Genomic DNA, 20,409 nt, shown 5'->3' on the forward strand with positions numbered 1-20,409 from the left:
GAAACGTCGACCATTTCTTCCCTCTCACAGCTGCTGCTCAACCCACCGAGTTCCTCCAATAGAGCGTCTGTTGCGTCTTAGCCGATGTAATAACATTCCACCTCAGTACTTTGGGCACGGAGCGTAAGCATACATTCTGTCCCTTTGTCTCACCACTTGATGTGATTTTGGTTTAAGACAATAAATGGCTTGCTGTGCCCCTGTTGATGTCTCGCTCTTTCCACAGATGATTCCGACCCAGCCCCCGGTTATCAAGGTGAAGAGATTGCTGCTGGGAGCCCTGGTTGCCCTGGGGCTGGAGGAACACCGCCCGGCATTGAACTTCCTCTTTGCTCAGCTCACTGAGAAAGTGGGGCAGAAACACTGCTGAGAGAGCTGGGGAAGCACATCCACACAGAGCTCACCGTGCCTGGCGAAGGCAACGCCGACTCCTCGCAACTCTGAGCTGCTTCAGCTACTCCCGCGATTTGAGGCAGTTTTGGATATCCCTTCCGTCCGTGAAGTGTTCTGTCCCACCCTTCTGAATCTAGCACATCGTTTGGCTGAAAAGACTAATCTGATGGGTGAGGGATATGTCAGACTACATGTGGATTGAATAGTGCTTTGTATGACCAAATTATTTTGTGTCATTGTATAAACATTTTGTCCAACCATTGCAAACTACTGCTGGGCAAAGGTCCAAAGCTGGTGTTTGTTTCCCGCTTGCACAATGAGTGACCAAGTTAATGGATGGGTTTGGTTAGAGCTGTCGGATTGCCTGGGGTGATGTGTCCGGGTGTTCTCACTGTTCAGGGCTGTAGGTGGTAGACCTGATGCTGATTTGATCCTGATCTTGGCTGCTGCCTTTGTGTGGAGTTTGTACGTTCTCCCTGTGACCTGGGCACTTCGGTTTCTCCCCACATCCCAAAGGCTTGCTGCTATAATGTTTTCCCTGCTGTGCAGGAGAGTGAAATGGGATGGTTAGTAGTGGGCCAGGCGGCTTGTATATTGGCTGTAGGACTCTGTAACATCACGGGTGTAAAGGTTAGAGAAGTGCAGAGGAAAGTATACATTGCCCAAAGAGTGATGGGTATCCGGACCTTGCTACTTGACAGTACTAACGAGAAACTAGGACAAATACTTTTAACAACCCGATAGATATGGATTTCACAAAATGTAGTGACTGGGTTTTTAGCGAAGTGTCGGTTGGCTGTGGCCAGGGCACCAGGGGAAATTGGCCCTGCTTTTCATAAGATAATTCCATGCAATCTGTTCATATCCTTCCACTATCATTGATCCAAGGTACTGATCCTGAGCTAGAGCAACACTAGGTACTGTACTGTGGTGTCAGCTCACTTGCGTCGCCTGGTTTTATGTGCTTCCCCACTTGGCAGTGTTCGTTCTTCATTGGCCCTTTGAATCGGTTGGCTCAAGTAGCGTGAAGGCTCCCAAATGAGACAAGTCTGTGAGAGAAGTGTGAACAGTAGTGACTGATTATAAATCAGGGGATGTCAGGGTGTCACAGACATTGATTCACAGCTCTGGAGACTCGGGTCCGACCCTGACCTCCACTATATCGAGTGTGTGGGGTTTGCATGTTCCCCTTGTGGCTGTGTGGGTTTCCATCCTCGTCCCAAAGGCTTGATTGTGGGTTGATTGGCTGTAAGTAGTGCCCAGGTGTGAGTTGTTGGAAGTGGGATTATTGTCAGTGGGTGCGTGGTGTCCGGTGAAGACTCTGACTCGTCCTGATGCAAGTTCATAACAAAAGGATTATGGTGTGTGCACTGCAGTTCCTTGCATTTGCTGGATGCAAGAAGAGGAAATTTCGGCCCAGTCTGTGCAGGGTTTGCTCTGTGTCCACATCCCCTTTATGGTGGATGAACTTACTGACTGTCAGACCAACTGCAGAGGCAAAACACTGAAAATTGGAAATGTGAATGGAGTTCCTGGAGCAGCATCAGTAACGGGGAAAAGAGTTGGTGTTTCGGGCTGGTGGCTTCTACTGCTTTTCCGGTTCCTGGGATCATTGGATGCTGAATAAATCTGAGAGAAGCTTTAAGGAAATGGGCATGTGATTCTATATTTCTGCTTGCTCTCCTCCACCTGCCCCATCCCCATTCAGCTGTCCGACGTGCTCCCTGATGCACTAAATATGTTCAGGTTCCACTCTCCAGACAACGCTTTGTGACGTTCAGCACAAATATCAAAGCTCTTGATCGGTGAGGGGTTGGCTGGCAAAGATTTGATTTCTGCTTTATGGCTTTCTCTAGTCACCGTGTCTGGTTGTTCCAGTGCTCAAGTGCAATCTGCCTTAAATCCTGCGGAGCAGAGCTGTGGCATTGCCCTGCTGAGAGATGGTCTCCTGTGAGTGAAATGTTGATCTGTTGAATGATGAAAATCATGTTGAACTGATGGAGGGGATTCTCTGGTGCTTGTGAGCTGGTGTATCTTGCTGCTGTGTCTTGCTTCATTAAAGAGGGTACACTGCAGAAGTAACTAATTGCTTTGGCATATTCTGGAGAGAAATAGAATCATTTCCCTACCGCTTCATTGTGTTTTATCTCTTGCTGTCGTCGTTTAGATTGGAAGACTTGTGCGGGCAATGTGTGACCCTTGTCAGTGGTGAAGGATCTGAGGGAATGATGTGATTTAAAGTGAGCTGTCTCGCCAATGGCCCATAGGAGTGAGACTGAATGAGATTTCTTTATTGTGCTTCAGTTGCTCTGGTAGTGCAAGTTGTTCCACAGAGCAGGGAGCCTTCACACCAACGGCATTAGTACAGTTTCTCTGGCCTTTTTGACTGTTATGTCGTCTACCTTCCAGATCTGTAAGACTTTGAAGACCCACCAAGTGTCCGAAGTTCATAAGACAAAATGATGGAAATAAGCAGCCTGGTCAGATATTCATCAGTTACTCCAAGTACTTTGGGCTGTGTGACTCGGTAGCATGGAATAAGTTCCATGCAGGAGTTTGTTTACAATTTTGAACCGAGTTTCATTACTCAGTGAATTGTGCTCCTTGTATTAGGGAAGGATGCGCTGTGTCCTAAGACACCCCACAGAGGGTTAAGAACACAACTGGAGAAAGGCTGGAAAAGAAGCAATGCATTCCTGATAACGGTAGCCACAAAAATCAAGGCAAAGGGTGAAGTGAAGCCGGAGAGGAGAAACCCTTTACCATCTCACACTCAGTTTCACCCAAAGTTGTCACCACTGAGTAGAGATTCAAATACAGCACCGTGAATTCCAGCTAAGAAGTGCTCTACTAATCATTCAACGGAGGCAGGGTCTTCTAGTGGTTTAACATTCATCAGCACGAAGAAACTAAATTAACATTTCAAACTTGGCTTATTTGTGACCAAGAAGGGCAATTTGGTGACAGGGACATAATAAAGAGTGGGAGTAAACCATTTGCCCCTCTGTGCCTGCTCTGATATTCACTAATCTAACCTTGCCGTTCAGATAACTCATGACTTCCTCATTTCCCCTGCAGTCCATCTGAACCTCAATGAATTGGCACCATTAGTGCTCTGGGGGAGATGCTTTCAAAGTTAGTAACCTCCTGAGAGGAACCAGTGAGACTTGGTTCCAGGTTTGCTCAGCAATGAAGATAAGAAATGGAGACAGGAGTTGGTTCCTCCTGCTTGGATCTTCATGGCTTTTCCCAATAGTAATCACTTTCCTTTGATTCCCTCAACATCCAAAAATGACGCATGCAGTTGTTGAACACCGATTATCTTGTAGGGTTTTCCCTCACTGATTTCACTTTACCTTGTAATTTCTTTGTGATGACCATTATCTGGAATACATTGTTTCTTCAATGGTCTTTCTCCAGAAAGCTGTGATAGGTTACTTGATTAGCATTCTGCTGTGAATATCAAACCGGGCAAATGTTGGTGGATAACTTCTGGAGCAGTTGATTTTTCATCAGTCCATGGGGGGGGGGGGGGGGGGGGAAATCATGTAGTCAAACTGAATGTAGGTCATATGTCGACAGCAGGGCAGGTACAGTGGTTAACTGTGGTTAACAACTGCTTTCTTGAGCTGTTGCTTCCATTTTAACTTGCAATATGACAGCACTTTTACTGGATGAAATAGAATTATCTGTCTTCATTTTATATAAATGATTGGAGGAGGCACATGTAGAGAAACAATTGACATAATCAAAGCCAATGTGTAGCAAGATGTTTGGGTATCACAGAAAATTGTACCTGGATCTTAAGTAACCAGATGTAAATGTTATCTCCTGTTTTCATGAAATTGATGGTGTCAAATCAAAGTGCATTATGATTAGTTTTCCCCTGGCTGATTGCATTAACAAGTATATTTAATCTCAGTGATTTTTTAATATATATTCTGTTTAAAAAAAAAAGTTTCAAATTCCTAAAAGCATAAAACCTGCAGTTGCTGGAAATCTGAAATAAAAGCCTAGATGCTAGAAATACTCAGGCTGTCAAGCAGCGGCAGTGGAGAGCAAATCACTTTAGTGTTTCTGGTCTATATGAACTTTTGACCCTGTTGCTCAAAACAAACAAGGCTGGTTTCTAATGTGAGACATGCTAGTTTGTAATGGCACCATTTTAATGAACACATGACCCAAAATAATTTGAATTGATAATGCAGGGGAAAACTTGAATGTTGGAGAAAGAAAAGCAAATTAGAAAACGCTGACGGTACACTTCAAAGATCTGTTGTTTTCAGGAATTCACTTGTGTGTGTACTTTAGTGACAGATTTTGAGGTAGAACTATTCTTTCTATGCTGTGACCAACAATGTCAGTCTCACTGACATTGCCTTGAATATCATGCCTTACAGGCTGGCATTCTACCCACTGCTATGCTTTGGTCCTCTGAGAAAATGTCTTGCTTTCTGACATACCTTCCTGCTTTGTAACAAACATTCGAGTGCGCAATCACCTGGTGGAGTACTTGTGAGTATGTTAGCCGCTGGCGTTAGCAGCCATCTCAAATCTGTGTAGTGGTGGTGCCAAGCTCCAAGAGTGGTCGTTGTTGGTGATATTTATAAGGGATTGAAGTGTCTGAGATTGCAAACCAACTCTAAAGGTGCCTGTGCCCAGTCCTGAAGCCCATCGTGGCCTCGCCACTGAATAATTCCACATGGGCTTAATGAGAGAGGCAGATGGGCTGTTGAAATCCTTGCAAGTGTGGTGCTTGTTTGCATCTTTGAAAACTGCTTTGTGTTCTGCATGGATGCATGTTTCATTGTGAACTGATTGTATAAACAGCTGCATAATTTGACAGTGTATATAGTTCTAATATATATGAAAAAATATATAAATATAATTAGTACCAAACCTCAGACTTCAAAGTCTTTCAGTATAATAAACAAACTGTTTCAATTATACTCGATAAATAATTGCTAAAAATGGTTTTATTGCAACTCATCTCTAAGTGAATCTTTTCATAGTGACTAGACCAACAGTATTGATTTTTTTTTTGGGTATGTTAAAGCACTTGTCTGCTCTTGATTCAGTGCAGATGCACTTGTTACTTGATACACCAGTTACTTGGCCAAGTGGTTATTATGATGGGAAAAGATGTCTCCTCAGCAGACGTACCTAAATTCAGAGGACACAGGGTGATGAGAAAGAGGGTTAGAGAGGATCTGAGGGATTTTTTTAAATACCCAGGAGTAGTTGCAAAGATGTGCTACCTGAGTAGGTGGCGGTGGCGGTGGCAGCAGGGATTCTTGACATTTAAGAAGTATCTGGATGAGACTTGAACTATCAAGGCATAATGGATCACAGACCAAGTGCAGGTAAATAAGAAAAGTGTTGATGTGTGCTTCGTGTTTGGCATGTATGCGATGGGATGAAGGCCTAGTTCTATGCGGTGGTTTCTAGTCATGAAGTGTCTTGTTGAGTTCCCAGACCACCATGCCTTTATTATGACCCTGAAACAAGAACATATGAGTTTACTATTATTCAGTTTAGGTTAGTCTTTGAACATCACATAAAGCCCAGCTAATTTTCAACTTCTTGTCCACCAGAATCATATTGTAGATGTATTTAAAAAAAATTTTTTTTAATCATGCACCGCATGTGGATCTTCCACGAGGCTAAAACTTGGACTTGCAGTCTCTTAGGCTTTCGCCAGTTGGGGAATTAACTTACTCAGATGGCATTCTCTATCCTGGAAGGCTGTGGCGGCTCAGTCACTGACTGTATTCAAAACTGAGAATCCATTGAGTGGTACAGCAGCCCGGCGAGGAGAGATGCTGATTCAGATCTTCAGGGACCCAGGTTTGGCTCCGACCTCTGGTGCAGTCTTTGTGCAGTTTGCATATTTTCCCTGTGATTACTTTTCCCATCGATGCTCTCGATTCTTGCCTCATCATAAAATGCGTCTGATGGTAAAGTAAATTTGCTACTTAGTGTGTAAGGGACTAGTAGAATTGATGCAAATATGGGGGAGGATAAGATTAGTGTGAGTACTTCATGATAATTGTGATAGAGGGAGAGCCTAGCCTGTTGGACTCTATAACACAGGTTGAAGATCAGAAGAGTACTGAAGACCGAGGTCTCGTCACTGGGACAGCGGGCTGTTTACTCAAAGTACACTACAGATGTTGTGGTCAATCAAGACGTACAAACAAGCTGGATCACCCGCTGAGTTGATCCAGCTTGTTTGTACGAGCTGTTTACTGTTAACTGTTTACCAGTGGGGGGCACTACATGCATTTTGAATTAATCTTATTAACCTAAGATGTTTTGTGGGTGCACTGTGGTGTACACATCGGATGTCTGATGTGGTGTTTGCACATTCTCCTCAGGACCGCGTGGGGTTTCCTATGGGTGCGTTGGTTTTCTCCCACATTCATAGGTGTGGTTAGTGAATTAATGACTCATGCAAGTCACCGCACCCTCCCCCATCATTTATTTTTATTTTCGCTGATGTATGTTGTAAAGCTTGTTGTTTTGTGGCAGCAGTACAGTGGATGAGATGAGAACTACTACAGGCTGAGAATGAATAAATAGTACAAAACAAGAATAGTGAGGTGGAATACCATTCAGAAATCTGACGGCAGAGGGGGTGGGGTGGGGAGGCGAGGCGAGAAGCCGTTCTTAAAATATTGTGTGCGTGACTACAGGCTCCATTATGGTAGTACACGTGGGGTAGAATCAAGGGGCGAGTCATGGGAATAGAACATCAAATGGCCCTGTATCCATGTTGTATGACCACTCCTTTCAAAATTCACTCCTCTGGAAGAGTGGGGCAGGTGTCAAACAGTATAGCAACCCATGGCCAGACTTTGACCTTGCACGTACCAGTCTTCCTCTGGCTGGCCTTCGGAGCAGCCGCCTAATCTGCCCAATTTCCCACGACGCCCACCATGGGATGAGGTGTGATTAATGTGGCTGTATCTTGACTCCATGAAATGTTTTCTAGGAAAGCATTCTATTTTGTAGATCCCCTCTGATATAAAGGCACACTGATCCTACATGATAAAGGGGAGGATTGTATTGATACACAATCCAATTCCCTTACAATGGTTCCAGGCAGAACTACACCAGTGAGTGTAACATCACACGCCAACTAACTGGAGGGAACTGAAGGGTGCGAGGTCGAGGCTTTAGGGACGAGGTAATTTCTGAAGATGGGATGAAGTTTAAAAATTCCAAACCGGTCTCCCTTACCTCCACTTAAATTATTTAACTTTGCTGCTGCATAGAACAAAAGTGACAATCAGAAAATTGGTAATACTCTGCCCATCAATAATACATAGAAATCTACAGCCTTTCAGCCCACAATGTTGTGCTGACCATGTAACCTACTCTAGAAACTGCCTAGAATTTCCCTGGTGCATAACGCTCTATTTTTCTAAACTCGATGTACCTATCTAAGAGTCTCTTAAAAGATCCTATTGTATCCACTTCCCCTCAGTACCTATTTCCAAGCACCTTAAAGCTGTGCCCCTTTGTGTTAGTCATTTCAGCCGTGGAGAGTAAATGAAATTAAACTGAAATTCTAACACAGAAGTCTGCAGGTGCTGGAATCTTGAGCAATAAACAAACTGGCAGAAATCTGTGTCGAGCAGTATCTGTTGAACGAAAAACAAGTGTCTATTTTTTTGTCTAAATCCAAAGGGTCAACATTCTCTCCCCCACCCCTCACCCCAGTAGATATCGCTCAACCCACTGAGTTCCTCCAATAGATTGTTTTAATCTGAAATGCTGGTTAATAAATTGCAGTGGACTGTTTATAAAAGACAAAGGTATGAGTCTTGGTTAGCCTGATACCTGACTCCCATTGAATACTTTGATTGGGAATGTCCATAGTCATTTACCACTGCAGTGCAGAAACCGAATCTTCAGCCCATCTCGCATGTGCTGAAACATTAATTTGCCCAGTCTCATCGACCAGCAACTGGATCATAGCCCTCCATATCCCTCCCATCCTTGGGCCTCTCGAAATTTCTCTTAAGTGTTGAAATCTAACCTACATCCACCACGTATGCTGGCAGCTCATTCTACACTCACCATCCTCTGAGTGAAGAACTTTCCCTTAAACAGTTCACCCTTAGCCCATGATCTCTAGTTGTAGTGACCTGACCTCAGTGGAGAAAGTCTGCTTGCATTTACCCTATCTATACCGCTCCTAATTTTGTATGACTATTAAATCTCTCAAATCTTCTAAACTCCAGGGAATAAAGTTCTAACCTATTCAACCTTTCCCTGCAACTCAGGTCTTCAAGTCCTGGTGACATCCTTATAAATTTTCTCTGCACTCTGATGTTATTGATATCTCCCCTATAAGTAGGTGACCAAAACTGGATACAATACTCCAAATTAGGCCTCAACATAGTTCTACATAACTTCACCGTAACATCCCATCTCCTGTTGTCAATAATTTGATATATGAAGGCCAATGTGCCAAAAGCTGTCATTATGACCCTATCTACTTGTGACACTACTTTCGGGAATTATGGATCTGCATTCCTAGATCCCTCTGCTACAGTATTCAGTGCCCTACAGCACACTCTGCAAGTCCTCCCCTGCTTTGTCCTTCCACTTCACACGTCTGCATTAAATTCCACTTGATATTTTTCACCCGGTTTTTCCAGCAGGTACAGATACCACTGCAAGCCCTCTATTTTTCTAAGCTCTATGTACCTGTCCAGGAGTCTGTTAAAAGACCCTATTGTATTCACCTCCACCACCATCACCGGCAGCCCATTCCACGCTCTCAGCACTCTCTGCATTAAAAAAAACTTACCCCTGACATCTCCTCTAAACCTAATTCTGAGCACCTTAAAACTCTGCCCTCTAATGCTAGCCATTTCAGCCCTGGGGAAAAGCCTCCAACTATCCACACATGCCTCTCATCATCTTATTCACCTCTATCAGGTTACCTCTCATCCTCTGTCGCTCCAAGGAAAAAAGGCTGAGTTCACTCAACCTATTCTCATTGGGCATGCTCCCCAATCCAGGCAATATCCTTGTAAATCTCCCCTGCACCCTTTCTATTCAGAACTCCATGCAAATATCTTCTGAATATTTGCCACATTTCTTCCGCACATTTCCCTGAGATTATCTGTTCCCAATTTATGCTTCCAAGTTCCTCCCTGATAGCCTCATATTTCCCCTTACTCCAATTAAACACTTTACTAACTTGTCTGTTCCTATCACTCTCCAATGCTATGGTAGAGGAGATAGAATTGTGATCACTATCTTGAAAATGCTCTCCCACTGAGAAATCTGTCACCTGGCCAGGTTCATTTCCAGATATCAAGTACAACCTCTCCTCTTGTAGGCTTATCTACATATTGTGTCAAGGAACCTTCCTGAACACACCTAACAAACTCCACCTCATCTAAATCCCTCACTCTAGGGACATGCCAATCGATATTTGGGAAATTAAAATCTTCCACCATGCCAACCCTGTTATTATTACTCATTTCCAGAATCTGTCTCCCTATCTGCTCCTCAATGTCCCTGTTACTATTGGGTGGTCCATAAAAAACACCCAGTAGAGTTATTGACCCCTTCCTGTTCCTAACTTCCATCCACAGAGACTTTGTAGACAATCCCTCCACGTCTTCCTCCTGTTCTGCAACCATGCACCATCTCTGATCAACAGTGCCACACCCCCACCTCTTTTGCCTCCCTCCCTGTCCTTCCTGAAACATCTAAAGCCTGGCACTTGAAGTAACTAATCATGTCCCTGAGTCATCCAAGTCTCTGTCATGGCCACAACATCATAGCTCCAAGCACTGATCCGCGCTCTAAGCTCATTCACTTTGTTCATGATATGCCTTGCATTAAAATAGACCCATCTCAAACCATCAGTCTGAGCGTCTCCCTTCTCTATCACCTGCCTATCCTCCCTCTCATACTGTCTCCAATCTTTCTCTATTTGTGAGCCAACCGCCTCTTCCTTCGTCTCTTCAGTTTGGTTCCCACCCTCCCCCAGGAATTCTAGTTTAAACTCTCCGCAATACCCTTAGCAAATCTCCCCACCAGGATATTGGTCCCCCTGGGATTCAAGTACAACCCATCCTTTTTTGTACAGGTCACACCTGCCCCAAAAGAGGTCCCAATGATCCAGAAATCTGAATCCCTGCCTCCTGCTCCAATCCCTCAGCCACGCATTTATCGTCCACCTCATTCTATTCCTATTCACACTGTCGCGTGGCACAGGCAGTAATCCCGAGATTGCTACCTTTGAGGTCCTGCTTTTCAACTTCCTTCCTAACTCCTTTCAAGACCTGCCAAATTAGTTTAAACCCTCCCTAACAGCTCTATTAAGCCTTCCCGCCAGGATATTGGTCCCCCTAGGATTCAAGTGTAACCCGTCCTTTTTGTACAGGTCACACCTGCCCCAAAAGAAGTTCCAATGATCCAGAAACTTGAATCCCTGCCCCTTGTTCTAATCCCTTAGCCATGCATTTACCCTCCACCAAATTCCATTCCTACTCTCACTGTCGCTTGGCACAGGCAGTAATCCTGAGATTACTACCTTTGTGGTACTGCTTCTCAACTTCCTTCCTAACTCCCTGTAGTCTGCTTTCAGGACCTCCTCCCTTTTCCTACCTATGTAATTGGTACCAATATGTACCACGACCTCTGGCTGTTCTCCCTCCTGCTGCTGCTCTTGGACGCGATCTGAAATATCTCGGACCCTGGGAGCTGGGAGGCCAACTGCCAGCTGTGCTTCTTTCCTGCGTCCATGGAATCGCCTGTCTGATCCCCTAACTACAGAGTTCCCTACTGCCTTCCTCTTCCTTTCCCTACCCTTCTGAGCCACAGAGCCAGACTCTGTGCACTGTTGCTTCCCCCAGGTAGGCATCCCCCCCCACCACCAACAGTACTCAAACAAGAGTGCTTACTGTTAAGGGGGACAGCCCCAGGGGTACTCTCTTGCATCTGCCTCTTCCTTCTCCTGACTGTTGCCCACTTACCTGTCTTCCAAGGCCCCAGTGTGACTACCTACCTATAACTCCTCTCTATCACCTCCTCACTTCCCCTGACTAGACAAAGGTCATCGAGCTGCATCTTCAGTTCCCTAATGCAGTTCCTAAGGAGTTTCAGCTCGATACACCTGGTGCAGATGTGGCCATTTGGGAGGCTGTGACTCTGCAGGACCTCCCACATTCGACACCCAGTGCAGAACACCAGCCTCAGACACATACGTCCTGTCTGTATTCTACACAGGCACCCTGCCTCGCCTCGACCTGTTATTGCCGAAGCCCCGTTGAGCCAAAGCTTCCTACCCTGTCTCCCGCTCCTGCAGCACATGCTCTATAAAGCTGTCTCCTTTTAAACTCTTCTCGCTGTTCTCACTGGCTATGTCGACATGTTTGCACAGTTGTGTCCCGATCAAACCGCTGAAGAAATAACCATCGACTTTACACTATCTCTTCCATCACCTTCCTCCTTCCCCAGCTGGGATTTCCCAGTACTTACTTCCCAGTAAGTCAGTCTTACCGAAGTCCCGATAGGAGATCTGGAGATCTGAATGAAGGGAGTCATGGTGAGTCATTCACAGGTGCATCCACAGTAGAGTTTCTATATTATATATATATATACATACATACACACACACACATTTTTGATAGAAAAACATTAAAAAAGCAGGCCATTCATCCCCTTGTGATTGCCCTACCACCCCATCAGATCAATCGGACCTTCAGTCTCAGCATCACTTTCCTGTCACTGCATCTGTTTTGGTTCAGTTAGTATCTAGAAATCTTCCATATTTGTGAATAGTGAAACTATGTTTACAAGTCAGGTGGTCTGCAAGGACAAAATTAACCCAAATTGAACTAATTCAGTGAAGATCCTGGTGCTGGATTGGTCATCAAGTTTACGCGAGAGCACCATTGGTTTTTTTTCCCGTAAGTACCTGGCGGAAACTGAATGTCAATGTAGTATATGGAAACATATACCAGTTTTGAACTATTAATTTAGCCTTGATTTCAGTTGAAATTTCCAGAAGCAAAACAAGATTTTAGTAGAGTGAATAACTATGTAGACACCACGGCCAAGAAACCTTACCAATGCCTCTGTATCCTCAGGAGAATGAAGAAATCTGGCAGGTTCCCATTGATCCTTACCGATTTTTATTGATGCAGCACGGCTTGGCATAGCAACTACAGAGAGTTGTGGACTCGGCTCAAAACATCAAGGGAACCAACCTCTATGCACTGTCTGGATTTCTTGCTGCCTAGGTTAAGTTGCCAGCGTAATCAAAGACACCCCCTCCCACCCACCCATCCAGGACTCCTCTCTTGTCCCCTCTGTTATAAGACTATCAAGTAATTCCCTACTATGATAAGTTGGACTCTTGACCTCAATGATCTTGCACCTCATCATTTGCTTGCATGGCACTCCCTCTATAGCTGTTACATTTTACTCTGCATTGTTATTGTTTTACCTCAATGCTCTGTATGAAGAGTATGCAAGACAAGCTTCTCACTACATGAGACAATAATGAACTAATTCATATTGCGAGTGGAGTGGGATATTCACAAAAGAAGCACACGTGAGGAAGTGTAAAGTTCTCAGTTTTCATTTTGAGTTGGGATGAAACCCCAAGACTGGCCATTCCATTTTTGAGATCCCTTCTGGTCTCGGTGATTAGCTTACCTTCCAACTTTTGACAGGTGTCAACTGTTGAAACAGGAAGAGATACAGAAATATGGTGAAGCCCTGTTCAACAGAAGCTGCATCCCCATTGTTTCCTGGGTCCAGGGTACCATGTTCCACTTTCTAACCAATTGCCTCTATTTGATGGGCCATTTATATGATCAAAGTCAACCAGAGAATGGAACTTCTTCCAGGTACGTTTCGTTAGCGGGCAATTGGATGTCACCATCTCACTTTGGGTCATCTTACACCCTTCCATTGGTGGAGATGATGCCCACATTCTCCATGGCATCTGTGTGAGTGGTTTCAGACGAGGATTTTCCATTTGCCTTCAGGGGAGGTCCAAGGTGGGGACCTCCCTGGAGGGGCCAGAACCAAACTGTTTCCCTGCACCCACGGCCCAGATGCTGGCCACCGTACCCATGGCCCGGACGCTGGCCGCCATTTTCCCGAGTGGCCGCACCCGCACCCCATTTGCGGCGAGCTCCTTTACCAAAATTCTTCCGAAGCTCTTCCACTTCTGAAAGAGAAGAGGAGAGGTTAAGCTTGCCGAATTGCACCAATTGCCTGATGTCAATGAAGTGCAGGGGGTTGGAGAGCAGAGACCTGGGTCACTGATGTGGGGAGACAAAGAGTTCAAATCCCAACATGGCAGATCGAGTCTTTATAACCCAGTAATTAATGAAAACAGGAAGAACTAGCCTCAGCAATAACCATCGGACTGTTCTCAAGACCCGTCTGGTTTGCTATATCCCACAGCGAAGGAAACATTACATCCTTATTTAACCTTAACAGGAGCCTGTTCGACTCTGAGCAGCCCATCCAAGATCTGGTGCTCGTGGATGGACACTCAGTGCTGGCCTGGGACTTCCCGGGGTAATGAAAGGATCAAATGTCCTTAAGTCGACTTCATCTGCAAGTTGGAATACACACAAGTCACTGGATAAGATGAACATTCCTCTACGCTGTAATGTTACATCAGAATCAGCGAGACTGACAAGAAAGAACAAATGCTACAAGGAGAGGGGGAGAATGAATATTCTGTTAATAGAAACTAATGTCGAATATCCAAACCAGCTATGGGAACTTAATAATATTAGAGGAGCTTGTTTGTAACCGAGGAACACCCTGTATTGCTACCAGTGTCCACGTTCCTGGTGCTGAATAAATAACCTAGGGAACCTCGGGAGAAAGATTTGATGCTGATCACTCTGCTCCCGGGATTGCTGTCCCCTATGGGCAAATGTTTCCTTGGTTGGATTTTGAATGGATCACTGGGGTTCAATAACACTGAAAGGAATAGTCTTGACCTACCTTGTTCGAGATTAGACTCTGGGGTTCAAGACCAAAGGCAGAAAAGGGAGAGAATGTGACTATGACGTATATTATCTTGAGCAATAATGAATAATATTTTTAAAAAAACTCCCGTTCCTATACACATTTTACAGTTATCTGCCCCATCAACCCAGGTGCCACATTGCAGTCTGTCTGATAGTCGTACAGCACAGAACGAGGCTTTTCGGCCCATCTGGACCATACCAGCCAAGATGCCGATCTGAGCCAGTTCCACTTGAGGAACGTTAGAGGAGTGGGAAGCTTTAGAAACCAACAGAAGACAGCTAAAAAATCCACAAGGGGGATTTGTTAGCTAGCTAATAATATCAAAGAGGATACCAAAAGTTTTTTCAGATAGAGTAAAAGAGAGGTGAGAGTAGACATAGGATGGTGGGAAAACAATGCCAGAGAGGTAGTAATGGGGTCAACAAAATGGCAGATGAACTGAATAAGTACTTTGCATCAGTCTTCACTGTGGAAGACCCTCGCAGTATAGTGGAAGTTCAAGAATGTCGGGGTAGAAATGTGTGCTGTTGCTCCTTGTAGGGAGAAGGTCCTTGGGAAACTGAAAGTAGATAAGTCATCTGGACTAGATGGACTACATCCCAGGGTTCTGAAAGATAGCTGAAGAGATTGTGGAGTCATTAGTAATGATCTTTTAAGAACCATTGGATTTTGCCATTGCCCGAAGAGATTGTGGAGTCATTAGTAATGATCTTTTAAGAACCATTGGATTTTGCCATTGCCCAGAGAAATTCTGGATGTCACTCCACTCTTCAAGAAGGGAGGGAAGCAGAAAAAAGGAAATTATTGGCCAGTTAGCTTGACCTCAGTGGTTACAAAGAAGTTGGAGTCAATTGCCGAGGGTGAGGTTTTAGGGTACTTGGAAGCCCCTTGTGAGATAGGCCAAATCCAGCATGCTTTCCTTAATTGAAAATCTTGCCTGACAAATCTGCTGGAATTCTTTGAGGAAATAAGCAATACAGACAAAAGAGAATCAGTAGATGTTGAGTACTTGGATTTTCAGAAGCCCTTTGACAAAGTACCATGAGATTGCTTAACAAGTTAAGAGCCCATGATATTAAAGGAAAGATACTGGCATGAATAGAGCTTTGGCTGATTGGCAGGAGGCAAGCAGGGAGCCTCTTCTGTTTGGCTGCCTCGGGATCTGTATTGGGATCACTTTGTTTTGTCTTGTATGCCAATGATTTGGATGGTGGAATTGATGGCTTTGTGGCCAGGTTTGCAGATGATATGAAGGTAGGTGGAGGGGCAGGTGGTGTTGAGGAAGCAGGAAGACTGTAGAAGTGCTCAGATTAGAAAAGGAAATTAAGTGGCAGATGGAGTACAGTGTTGGAAAGTGCATTGTCATGCAGTTTGGTAGAAGGAAAATAAAAATCAGACCATTTTCTAAATGGGGAGATAATTCAAAAATCTGAGGTGCAAGCAGATTAGGGAATCCTTGTGCAGTATTCTCCAAAGGTTAACTTGAGGGCTGAGTTAGTGATGAGGAAGGCAAATGCAATGTTAGCATTCAATTCCAGAGGACTAGAATATAACAGCAAGGCTTTATAAAGCACTGGTAAGGCCTCACTTGGAGTATTGTGAGCAGTTTTAGGCTCCTCATCTAGGAAAGGTAATGTTAATATTGGAAAGGGTTGAAAAGAGATTCACAAAAATGATTCTGTGAATGAACGGCTCATCATATGAAAAGCTTTCGATGGCTCTGGGCCTGCACACACTGGAGAATGAGGGGGGAAACTCAGTGAAACCCACTGAACGTTGAGAGGCCTAGACAGAGTGGATGTGGAGGGGATGCTTCCTATAGTGGGGGAGCCTTGGACCAGAGGGTATAACCTCAGATTAGCGGGATGTCCACTTAGAATGGAATTTCTTTAGCTAGATGGTGATGAATCGCTGGTCACTGGGAGCTTGATAGATTCTTGATAAGTCAGGGCATGAAAGATTATGGGGAGAAGGCTGGAAGGGCCGAATGGCCTAACTCTGCTCCTATCTCTTTTTGCCAGCTTAGTCTGCATAGATACTACCTGCTGGATTTAAAAAGTTGCTCCTCAAATTCCAAATACATTTCTCTCCTCTCACCCTTTGGATATTTCCCTTGCAACACATTTAATTCACTATGGGCTTCGATGTAACCGAGTAGAATAATTCATTTTCCAGTGAGCCTGCTATGATGAAAGGGTGCATGGGGAACAAAGCACTGGTTATTGGAACTAGAATTGGTCACGTACTGAGATACGGCGAAAAAAACTTGTTTGGCTGGAGATACCAGAGCTTGGACACACCAGGCACCAGGCTCATGAACTGCTTTTATCCTGCAGACATCAAACTGTGGACTGGACCTCTTTTACCATACAGATGAACTTCTAATCTCTCAATCTACTGAACCTTGGCGTGGCTCCTGCATCTTATTATTTACATGCACTGCAGTCTCTCTGTAACCGTGAAGCGATATTCAGCATTTTGTCATTGCATTTCCTTTTGTACTACCTCAATGTACAGCATACACTTTCTGAAATTATCTGTATGGCTGGCATGCAAAGTAAAACTTCACTCTACCTTTGTACGTGTGACTATAATAAACCAGTAACACTGAGGTTGTACAAAGAGAAATGTAATGACAAAATGCTGAATATAGTGTTACAGTTGCAGAGAGATTGCAGTTCCCAATTGCCAGTTGGGAATCTCAGTTCCCAAAGTCCATCATCCTGCTGATGGACTTGGAGTATGATGGGAGATCTTCTGACACCAATATAGAAGAACATTCGTCAACGTTAATATAACTGCACATCTTATTGTAAAGTTTGTAGCAAGAAAGAGTAATATCTGATTTTGCCTTACTCAGAGCATCGGTGGCAGTGCAACCTGGAAGCAGAGAAAAGTAGTACAAATATTAATCTTGGAAGTTAGAAGTTAGATTGTCATTATCCTGAGGGAAGTCTAAATCCAACCCAGGAAACTGCAGGTTTGGCTGAAGTCTAATTGAGCTTCTAAATTGAGCATCTAACAAAGTCAAGAGAGATTGGGTTTGGACCAGTTGACCCTCTGCCTCCATTGCACACTGTCCACAATGGTCACCAGTGGATTCCCAGTAGTGACCCTATTCAATGCCACTCCCCATTCCCACTCTGGTCTGATGTCCTCAGCCTTCTCCACCATAAGCACAAAGCCAAATGCCAACTAGAGGAATAGCACCTCATAATCCACCTAGGTAGTCTGCAACTCAATGCAGGAGCATGGGTTAAGTCCATAAGACATAGGAGCACAATCAGGCCATTTGACCCATCTTTTCTGCCCTGTCATTCAATTATGGCTGATTTATTTTCCTTCTCAACCTCATTTTTCTGTCTTGACACCCTGACTAATCAAAAACACTATCAACTTCCACTTTAAGTATACCTAATGATTTGTCCTTCACTGATGTCTATAGCGATGAATTCCATAGATCAACTAGCCTCTGGCTAAAGAAATTCCTCCTTTTCTCTGTTCTAAATGGTCTCCCTTCTATTCTGAGGCTGGGCCCTCTGGTCCTAGGCTTTCTCTCACTAATGGAAACATTCATTTTATCTAGGCCTTTCTACAAACAATAGTTTTCTTCTAAACTCCAGCAAGCACAGGCCTGGAGCCATCAAGTTGTCCTTGCATGAGAATCATTTCTTCTGTGTACCATACTCGTAAACCTCCTCTGGACCCTGTCTCGTGCCAGCACACCCTTCCTTAGGTAAGGGGCCCAGTGTGCTCCGAGTTTTATTTGCTTATGCATCTGAGGTGGGACACAACAAAATGCTCCAACAAGGATCATCTCTGTCAGGTCCCATCTCAGATGCAGCAGTCAATGTCTGACAAACACTTAAATCTCAGCATTTCATAGTTGCTTTTATATTCTAGTCCTCTCCAAACTTTGCACTTGCCTTTTTCACCACTGACTCAACCTGCAGCTCAACTTTAGGTCCAAATCCCATTGCACCTGCAATTTCTGAATTTCTTCTCCGTGTAGGAAATAAAAACTCTCAAGTTCCAGGTAAGTAGCACCCCTTCTGTTCCTTTTGCTCTTCTTCTGATCTAGTTAACCCCTTTCACACGCTCATTTTTTTTCTTATTCCAAACCCCTCAGCCCCACTTTCACCCTGTCCTTCCAGCAAAGTGGCTCAACCCACTAAGTTTCCTCTACCCTTTCGGTCTTTGCTCCACGATATTCCCTCCCGAGTCTGGGTTCATTCATATGTAATGGAGATGCTTGCTCCATCCATTGTGACGAGATTTGAAGGATTGCCGTATTCTAGGTGGACTGTTCCTTTAAAAAGAGAGAGAGGGAGCCAACAGCACGTGTGCTATTTCAGCAACAGAGGGAAAGTCTGAGTTGCCTTGGAAACTGAAAGGCGGAGCTATATGATGGACAGCTAGTGTTCAGCGCTTGTGGAATATATACAAGGTCAGTTGGCTTTGTAATCAGACACGCCAGACACCAAGGAAGACACTGGTTGAGCTTTGTGTGGCCATGCCAAAGGTGGGGTTTTTGCTTACAGTGTGGACAAAGTGGGTGACCGGTGGAACGCGATTGGCGTCCTTAACCCTTGCCCGGGTTGATAGCGGTACCGTGTGAAGATGGCATCCTCTTTTTGTGGTCACAGTCGGTGACTAAGTTTTGGGAGCAGGAGGACAATGTGGAGGATGGACAGCATCGGCGCTGGGAAGACAAAACATCTCTAAACTCTACTCAAATCAAATTCCGGAACTGGACTGACTACTTACCATACCACTGTAAGACTGTATCATCTAATCACCTGAGCTGGGAGAAGCTTGGGAACTTTATTTACTCACTTATATATGCATATACTCTGCTAACCTGTTTAATCTTGTTTTATATTACTTTATCACGTAGTTACTAATAAAATAGAGTTTATAATGGAAGACTCAGACTCCAGGTGTGTCTGTTTCTGCTGGTCCTTTTTTAACCCATTACGGGGTATGTAATACCATCAATGGCTTCCAATCCCTACTCCTTTATGTCTTTTAGTCCCAAGGACAAATGGACATTTTGTTCCGGGATCTCGGTTATTGTTCCCACCCGAGAGCTTCAGGACACCCAAGGATCCCAGGAGCAGAGGATTAGAGCCCAGCCTGCTCTTCTACAAGATTAGGAATATCTAATAGGAATATCAGGAGAATGGAATTGGTATAAGAATGTGTGCTTGACGGCTAGCATAACCTCGATGGGCTGAGGTGCCTCCCTTTACTTTAAAATCACAGACCATAGAGAGAGGCCCTTCAGTCCTCTGAGTTAATGCTAACTATCAATTAACAATTATAGCTTCAATCCCATGCTAATCCATTTCATTCTCCCCGTCTACCCATCAAGTCTCCACAGGTTCTCCTGGTTGTGATCGAGATGAACTGAGGTGAATCCAGTGAATTGGTGTCGGCTGTGACCCACCATCCTCATTTATACAAGCTTCCTTCCACCAATCCCAGCATCTGTCACCAGCCCTAGCACTTTTCTCAGTACCCCAGGGGAGCAGTGACTAAATCTAGATTGTTAAACCCCCTCCCTAGTCCCAGCCACTGAGCTCCAGGATCTTATTCTGCCTTTAGCAAAGCCAGGGGAGATCTGTCCATTATCATACTGCAGTGGTGACGACAATGTACCTGGAGAACCCAGTGCCAATTGCGCCTCTGTGAAAAGAAAGAGAAACTGAGCAGGGATACATAATGAACAGGTGGCAGGATAAAACCTTGGCGTGAAACAGGAATGCATTTTAAATTAAACCATGTTTGTGAAGGAGGCAACACAAGACCCTACCAGATGCTGGAACCTGCAGCAGACGAGCAGTATCAGAAATGGACTCAGTTATTACCAAAACATCCTGAGCTGAGTGAGGAGTCGTCAGAGATACTGACCAGACTCTTCTGCCCTTCTTGTTTACGTTTATCACCTCACCTGCCCTTTGAAGGGCTTGTTGCAGTCTC

At 44.5% G+C, this 20,409-nt stretch overlaps 1 protein-coding gene and 1 long non-coding RNA gene across 2 annotated transcripts in view; both read left to right on the forward strand.

The window, feature by feature from the left end:
* c5h6orf136 (chromosome 5 C6orf136 homolog) overlaps positions 1-8,081 on the forward strand; it is a 41,110-nt gene extending 33,029 nt beyond the window's left edge. The window contains exon 7 of the mRNA XM_059970865.1: positions 227-8,081. Coding sequence (XP_059826848.1) covers positions 227-370 — 144 coding nt within the window. The 3' untranslated portion in view covers positions 371-8,081. The remainder of the gene's footprint in view (positions 1-226) is intronic.
* A 194-nt stretch (positions 8,082-8,275) lies between these two features.
* On the forward strand, positions 8,276-19,353 carry LOC132394567 (uncharacterized). Its single transcript, XR_009512378.1, has 2 exons — positions 8,276-18,210; positions 18,266-19,353. It is a non-coding gene; the product is annotated as an uncharacterized LOC132394567 (long non-coding RNA).
* Positions 19,354-20,409: the final 1,056 nt, after the last annotated feature.

Source organism: Hypanus sabinus, chromosome 5, assembly GCF_030144855.1.
Source record: "Hypanus sabinus isolate sHypSab1 chromosome 5, sHypSab1.hap1, whole genome shotgun sequence".
In the NCBI taxonomy this organism is placed as follows: Eukaryota; Metazoa; Chordata; class Chondrichthyes; order Myliobatiformes; family Dasyatidae; genus Hypanus; species Hypanus sabinus.